Source organism: Sceloporus undulatus, unplaced genomic scaffold (assembly GCF_019175285.1).
Source record: "Sceloporus undulatus isolate JIND9_A2432 ecotype Alabama unplaced genomic scaffold, SceUnd_v1.1 scaffold_15, whole genome shotgun sequence".
Lineage (NCBI taxonomy): Eukaryota > Metazoa > Chordata > Lepidosauria > Squamata > Phrynosomatidae > Sceloporus > Sceloporus undulatus.
Genome location: NW_024802937.1, coordinates 691,171 through 699,095, shown reverse-complemented (window position 1 = coordinate 699,095; position 7,925 = coordinate 691,171). Strand labels below are relative to the sequence as shown.

Sequence of the window (7,925 nt, the reverse complement as noted above, 5' to 3'; positions counted from 1 at the left end):
TAGTTTTCTTAGGTGAGGAATATTCAGAGGTGGTTTTGTCAGTTCCTTCCTCTGAAATATAGCCTAAAGCATCTGGTATTCATTGGTGGTCTCCCATCCAAATACTCATCCTGCTTAGCTTCCAATATCAGATGTAATCTGCGGTCTTTAAGGTTTCTTAGGCATCTTGTACTTTACAGTATAAACAGGAACCATCACTGCCTTGCCCATGTTCAGAAAGGATTATGTTCTGGTCTCAGTAGAGATCAGAACCTGTTCTGCAACCTGACAACTTTTTAAGTGGAATGCAACAATTTACATGTCCATTTTCAAGGTGAACCACTCTGGTGTTCTAGGAACAAGAGACCAGCAGATTTTTCAGTATGATTTCAACAATTACCTGCTATGTTTTATTGAAAAACTAATCACAATTTGTTCAAAATTAACTCCCTATTGAATCCCTTACCCTTGTATCGTGAACTGAACCTTTTCAGTATACAGTACACACACAATATGGAAGGATGCTTTTATTGTGTGGGGCCCAATTTTACTTCTTTATTATAAAAAGAGCCACTCCAGCCAAAGGAAATACTGTCAAGTAATCAGAAGATACACTGCAAATACTGATTTTTAAAACTTTCACCAGCATTTTTTTAAAAAAACAACAACAGTACTGAGTTAATATTAACATTTTGGTAGAGGTATCTGTTGCACAAAGAGACTTTAAAAACTGTATTCTAAACGTTTTGGCTAAAAACATTATCCTGAGCTGGAAAATATAGGGAGATCACTATACAATTACAGTTAAAAACATTTGTTCTTCATTAACAGTAGACAAAACCTCTTAAAATGGACAATTTCCCCTGCCATTTAGCGCTCAGCCCCAGGGCAGGAATGTGGAAAGACTCCACGCAGGTCAAAGGCTTCGCTGAAGTCAAAAGATTCCGCCTGTTGGCCCTTAATCAGCATGAGGTTTCTCAAACACCCTCGGAATGAGCTCTTACTGGTCAAGCAATTTTGTTTTACATCAGCTAGAAAACAAGTGAGAGAACATAGTGAGCTTGTTTACTGTCTGGAAGAGATTAAAATTTGCACTTTAAGAACTGCCTGATGCATTGTAATAATTCCTAAAAGATAAACCAAAAGAATAAAAATAGAAAGCATGGCAGACAGTATTGCTCTCCTTCCATAGGATTTGCAGTGCATGGCATGCATCAAGGCAATTCCAGTAAAAAGGAGGGAAGAGAATTGTCCTTGGGACATAGAAACAGTAGCCAGACAGTTCTGTTGTGATAGTCAGGACTGGCAGTGGATCTGAAAGATATCATTTGGCTCCTATCAGCAAATTGGCCACAATACAGTTTTGAAGAGGAGGAAGAAATACAAGAGCAACCACTAGGAAGCTGCTCACATCATAGGACCCTTATAGTCCTTTCTCTTCCAGGAAATTGGTTATATCCTGGCCCAGCATTTTCATTAGTCATTCAGAACAAACAACTACAAGTTGAGGTTGGGAGAGTATTGCAATTACTTGTTTGTCCCCACACACCCTTACTTTTGAAAGTGAGGAAAGCTACATACCAGGATAGCCTCCAACATAAATGGGGTTGTTTGTATCTGCAGAGGTTGAGTGCATATGTGGATTATCAGTGTGAACCAAGTTCCCATCAACTGTTAGAGCAATATGATGTTTGCTTTTGTTTGCTTGAAGTTTGTGCCACTGTCCATCGCACAGACTGGTTGTGCCTTTTGGTGCATATGTAGCTGTTATTCTGCCAGCTCCATTGTTAACGCTGAATAAAATCTACACAAAATCAGCCAAATGGCAGTAAGGACAGAAGACAAGTGAAATAAATGGCTCTTTTAACCCAACAAATTGCTTAACAATGACATGGGGCAGTTTTCATTTTAATCACATGGATAATGATTAAATCAAAGTTCACTTGAAATGCAGTTTTGTACATTCCTTACACTTGGCTAAGGAACAACTAATAAAATATTGCCTATGTGAATAATGTGGGTATCTCTATTAATTTAAGCAGATAACTAACTATTACTGCAGCAACCACAAACAGGTCCATGGAGGTTCAAGGGGGTCAACATAACTACCGGGTTTCTTGTTTAAAATGTGTCATTTGGGAAACTGAACACTACTATCCTGTCATAAGTGGAAAGATGAATGATATAAACTGATTGGTCATCATTCTATCTTTGGATTCTGTGAAAGAATATTCATAATAAAAGACCAACACTTTTTAAAATTATTATTAGAAAGAACAGCAAAATAATGGCTGGGATCCTGTTTAGTATTTATGATGTTGTAAGTAAGACTTATGATGTTGTAAATATTTCCAGTTCACATTTACAGACATGGCACCATTGCAATGACTGAAAAGGTCTCCTCAAATGCACCTTGGAAACCAGGCAGCCACATCAACTGAAGGAATCCCAAGGCATTGCAGGGCAGTAAACAATAATGTATCCCGCCTCCTCCTGCCAACAAGGCTCAGTGCAAAGAGCAATTGCAACAGAATCCTGTGTAGGGATTTGGAGAGGAAGGTTGAATTGGAAGACAAAGCTATGACAATGGAGCTCCATCATCGTAGCTGTCTGATGATGTAGGATCTCAGCCAATGTTTTTTGCAGAAAGAAGACAGATCTGAGGAGGTAGGGTGGATTAATCCTTAGCAATGGACTGGGATCATGTTGTTGGATGACATGCCTCAACACCCCTACCCAGAATAGGTAATGGTAAGCAATGCTGGGAGTTAGTAATAATCTAGGCCAAACATTTTAACAATGAAACTTTTTATGCATGTCCACGCCAATGCTTGGAAATGTACCTTGGAACTTATGGTGTTCAACTTAACTTACATTGAAGTGTGTCTGAAACTGCAGCCTAAGTTGTTGGCTGTTTAAAAAGATTTTTATGTGCTCAGCCCCATGGCAAGTGGTGTGTGGACCATAGGTGTTTATTTTAATTTGCAACTCAGCTTTGCAAAGAGAATAAACTAAGGTTTTCACAGCCAGCTGACAGCTCTTTACACCCTCTACCTCAATAGAGGTGCCTCAGCTTTACACTTCGATAGACAGAAAACCATTTCATTTATGCCACAACTGAGCTGACTATCTTGTGCAAGGAGTAGGGCCAAGCTGTTCTCCACTGATTCGTGAGGAGTGGGAAATGGCAATATTTTTATAACTACCTCCTCACCTACCCAGGTAATCTGAGAGAAGTAACCATAAAGCAATATAGCCCCCTTTTCTGAACCTCATTGTGAAGACACATCAATGAATTTACTCACATTCCTAAGGAAAAAACAGCACATTATACAAGACAGGCACTCTGGAGTTAATGGAAAGAAATACAAAGGTAACAGTGGGTTCACATTATTCTACGAATGCTTTGTTTAATGGGAAATTTTCCTAGGAACCTAAAATAGTATGTAAAAGTTGATTTGGTTGAAATAATGTTTACTGCTACTCTGAACTGTTTTTAAGTGGTTCACAATTTCCTTCAATGGCAATATATTATCTGACAGACTTGGCAAAATGCTTTTGAAAAAGTGCATTTTAGATTTCTCAAGTTTATTTTGAGTATATTTATAAAATAGTAGCTATGATGTGAAAATTGTCTTTAATACAGTATTTATGATTTTTCATTTCTTTCATTAACCTAATTTTCATACCCCTTCATTTCTCATTTCTTTAATTAGAGAACCACAAAGAAACATTTCTTACCCCCATGTGTATTAAAACAGATAGCTGCAAAATCAGCTTAATAACCAGAAGCAGGGTGGGGTGGGATTGGTGTTGAAAATTAGCAGCATGATTCACTGATATAGTTAAAATACATTTGTTAACTAATAGAGAACGAATGGATAAACCCCATATTTATAATGAAAAGTATACTCAGCAGTTTGCACTGCCATACATTAACAATTTCCACAGCTTTTTTCTCAAAAATTACACATAACATGCATTTTTCTTGATGCTGATTAAAAGCCCACAGCTAGATTCATCAAGTCTGATCAACAAAGATATAATCATACATCATTTGAATTCATACCATACCTTCCCATTTACAAGCTCCAGTCCAACAGCATCTACTTTAGCACTACTGATTCCAAGAAGAACTCCATTTGCAATAGTCGTGCGAAACTCAAATGTGATATTAACATCAGACCGTACTTTATAACCTTCCTTAACTAAAGGAAAGAGAGAAGAAGAAAAAGAATTGAGAGAGTCATCTCAAATCCTTTCAGAATGGAGTGTCATGGTGAAGGGAACATCTGGATAAACCAAGACAATCAGGTTGGCAGGGCTGGACCTTGCCCAGATGACATTGCTTGCTCCCTGATTTAAATAATCTATGAAATGCATAGGGCCAGCTCTATTACATTTTGGCCAAGCAAGGCAGATATGGGGAATGCATCATCAGTGCACTGTGCTTCTCAGGTTATCAGGTAATTATTAATTTTTCTAATATGCCAGGGACTAACACTACATTGTACTCATTGGCTGCAGCTATCCCTTTCATTCATGAAAACTTGTCAGGGATTGGCAGCCATTGACTCAGGGACTAGGAAACACCACTGTGAGCAGCACTGCTTTGGCACATCCTTTTGAATTCCCTGGCCATTCTCATTCTCCTAAACCAAAAATCAGCAGCAGCAATACTTGTTTGTGGTTGGCTTGGCTGTCTGTCCATCCCAGTTAAATGCATGCTCCCAACATATGACAAGACAGTGCCATAAGAGAAAGGTCCCATGCCAAGTGAGCTGCCAGAGAGGTAACTCAATCAGGCATACTCATTCCACATGTGCATGCTTTGGAAGCAGACAAGATAATCAAAACAAAACGTGTATGTAAATCTTCATTAATTATCAATGAAGTCAATAAAAACAATTGGCACCTGAAAATCATTCAACATTTAAAGAGGCCGTAACAGCTCATAAAGCCTAAGGGGGCCTCCATTTACAAGGAATTCATGTGTTACATATGGTAATTTGTAACTGTAAACAATGGCTACGAAGCAGGTCTCAAGATGGAGAAACTTACAGCAGTTTCCCAATGTACAAGACTGCCCCAGTAGCTTATTTCACAACAGAAATAATAAATTCAAGCAACTGCCCAACTTCTCAACCTTACAGACCTTTACCTGCTTTTTTGTCAATTGACGAAAGGAGTATATTTCTCAAACACAGAATAATTATATGAGGAAATCTTTATATACTAGTAGTAGGTAGTTAAGAAATGCCTTCCTTTCATTTCCAGCCCTATTTCAATTAGTATTTTCAAAAATAATTAAAATTAGTAGATTAATTCATTTAACTCTAGTAAAACATCCTCTTCCTTACCAAGAGCAAGAAAACCACTTCCATCAAAAAAGGTTCCTTCCTGGGCTGCAACGTAGCATTTGTTCACAGAAAAAATGGAAACTGGGTTGTCTTTGTTCACTTCTTTGTTATTAATGGTTATTCCACCAATGCATGCAGGGATACTGTGAGTAACCTGCAAATATACGTAGTCAGTACCAGTGTCAGCACAGCATAAATTAATACACAGACACATCAGGCAATTATTGTTTCAGAACTATAATTCACGAAGAAGTTACTGGTAGAGACAGAAAGAAAAAAATAATATACTTATGCATATTTGTGTCTTGTCTCTAAAAGAGACATTGAGCCACAGTGGATAGATTGTTAAAGTAGGACTGCCCTTCTCATCAATGTTTTAAATAAAATACATTACAAATATTTATAACAATTTTAAAGTTTCCTTACATTTCCAATATTCTTGGCTGAGTAATCAAAGGGTAGACCCCCCAAGTACAGCTTCCCATCAACATCCAGTGTGTTTCCATCTCCTGGAACATTTACAGACACAGGTTCCTGCCCATCAACTTTGATTATACCTTTCTTTTTTGTATACTCTGTCTTCACCTGTAAGATAGTATATATTAGTTGGGATTTGCCATCAATAGTCAAGATTCTAGAGCATGAAGCTTAGTACCTATGGAGTTCCATATACTGTTTGGGTTGCTTATGACTATCAAACTTGTTCCTCTCTCTTCCAATGCTGGAAGCAAATGAAGTCTTAATTTATTACATTTTTGCAACATTGGCTATCTAAATACAGAGTGTATTTATGAAATGCAAACTCTAATCATGAGAAAGGATTTTTAAGAAGTTCTACATGAAGAGAATTTAAATAGTCAATGTGGAAGGAGACTACTTCACTAAGGGGTGAAACAGGCAAAATAAGCAGGTATCCGACCAGCTTCAAGGTGAGGCATTTAGAAAGCACACCCACACTGCGCTATGGAGTGAAAAGTCAGACTAAAAAGAAGCTGGATTTTTCCGCTTCTTCCTTGAAAGTACACACCTTTGCATGTACAGTATATATAAATGCACCTACACCAGGGCAGCTCTAAAAGGGTGCTCTTTCAAACCCTAACTCTAATTGTACATGTAAACACCCCACTGCAGAAGCACATTTAAAAGGGATAGAGCTACTGTACCCAAGTGGTGAGGGTGGCAATGCCCAAAAGAGAAACAGTGACATCTCTCATGGAGATGAGTACAACATACACAGAACTGACAGTCAAAGAGGGGGCATGGGGTGAAGGGGGGCATGACTGTACCTTGCCCACAACTGCATGAGCACACCTCTGCTCTGATGCTGTCCCAATGAAGCGCTGCACATGGGAATGAGTACAGGTTCAGAGAGACAGTCATCCAATGGGATGGCAGTCACCAGCGGTTCATTTCTGCAAAGGTGTGCAGAGATGGTGGGGGGAAAGTTTTTTTAAAAATATCTAATGACACAGCTTGAAGCTGCGCCATGTGGTCATAAGATGCGCACTCCAGACACCTTGGGAGTGGGCAGTGCGGTTGGTTATCAATGCGACTTAGGAAAAGGCAGCTTCAAGCCGCCTTTTCCTGCCCATCTGTTTTGCCCCAAAGATTTCTTCTTTCTGAATACAGAGTGGAAGTGAAGAGCAAGAAGAGACTCACCCTTTGTAGGGGCCGATATAAGTTTACAGTATATGCAATAATTTGGTGCACCCACCGTATGCCATTTTCCATCACTGACGATTGCTCCATGAAAAGCTACTGCCCGTCCTTTTCCAAGATCAAATGAAAAATAAAGCTTCCCTCCTCGTAACTGAAGGGCTGCATAATCAATCTGCTTTTGGTGAGCCATGTAGTATACGAGGCCATTGGAAGCAAAGGTCCTGAGGTTCAACTGCACTGAAAGCCTAAGAAGGAGCATACAGAAATGATTAAACCCCAGAGTGCCCCACTCAGCCTCAACGAAGTGATTACTTTTGATGTACTACATTTATATCACTAACATCATCATCATTATTGTCATTTACATATTACTTGGATCTACAAGTATTCTGGATAATTAAATAACCCTATAAAGCAGGGGTTAGCAACCCCCGGCCCGCAGGCCGGCTGCGGCCCGCGGAGGCGGCAGGACCGGCCCCAGCCCGGTCCTGCCGCCGCCACTGCCACCTCCTCCTCCACCTCGCGGAGGAGGAAAAGGAGGGCCACGCAGCCTGGGGCAGAAGAAGCAAAGGGGGAAGCCCCACGCCGCCCTCCCTGCCTCCCAGCGTGAGCCCACGCCGCCCTCCTTGCCTCCCCGCGTGGGCCCGCGCTGCCCTCCCCGCCTCCCACACGGGCCCACGCCGCTCACCTCCTTCTCCTCTGCCTCTTCCGCCCTGCCCCCAGGCCGTGTGGCGCATGGAGGAGGGGGGAGGAAGAAGAGGAGGGGGAGGAGGAGAAGAAAGAAGAGGAGGAGGAGGGGGAGCAGAAGGAGGAGGAGAAAGAGGAGGAGGAAGGAAGAGGTGGTGAGTAGCCAGAGGCCTCAAGGTTTTTTAAATTTTTATTTTGGGTGCTTTTAATGCTAACAAGTCTCCCTTGGTTTGACAATGA

At 40.5% G+C, this 7,925-nt stretch overlaps 1 protein-coding gene across 2 annotated transcripts in view; it reads right to left on the bottom strand.

Annotated features, from left to right (window-relative positions):
• Window positions 1-147: 147 nt before the first annotated feature.
• The window catches only part of LOC121917315 (laminin subunit alpha-1-like), a 122,865-nt gene continuing 115,087 nt past the window's right edge, over window positions 148-7,925 (bottom strand). For both annotated transcript variants that reach the window (XM_042443166.1, XM_042443167.1), the window contains 6 exons: window positions 7,054-7,243; window positions 5,766-5,924; window positions 5,340-5,493; window positions 4,054-4,187; window positions 1,561-1,783; window positions 148-1,010 (listed from right to left, as the gene is read on the bottom strand). In XM_042443166.1, coding sequence (XP_042299100.1) covers window positions 850-1,010; window positions 1,561-1,783; window positions 4,054-4,187; window positions 5,340-5,493; window positions 5,766-5,924; window positions 7,054-7,243 — 1,021 coding nt within the window. In that variant the 3' untranslated portion in view covers window positions 148-849. The remainder of the gene's footprint in view (window positions 1,011-1,560; window positions 1,784-4,053; window positions 4,188-5,339; window positions 5,494-5,765; window positions 5,925-7,053; window positions 7,244-7,925) is intronic.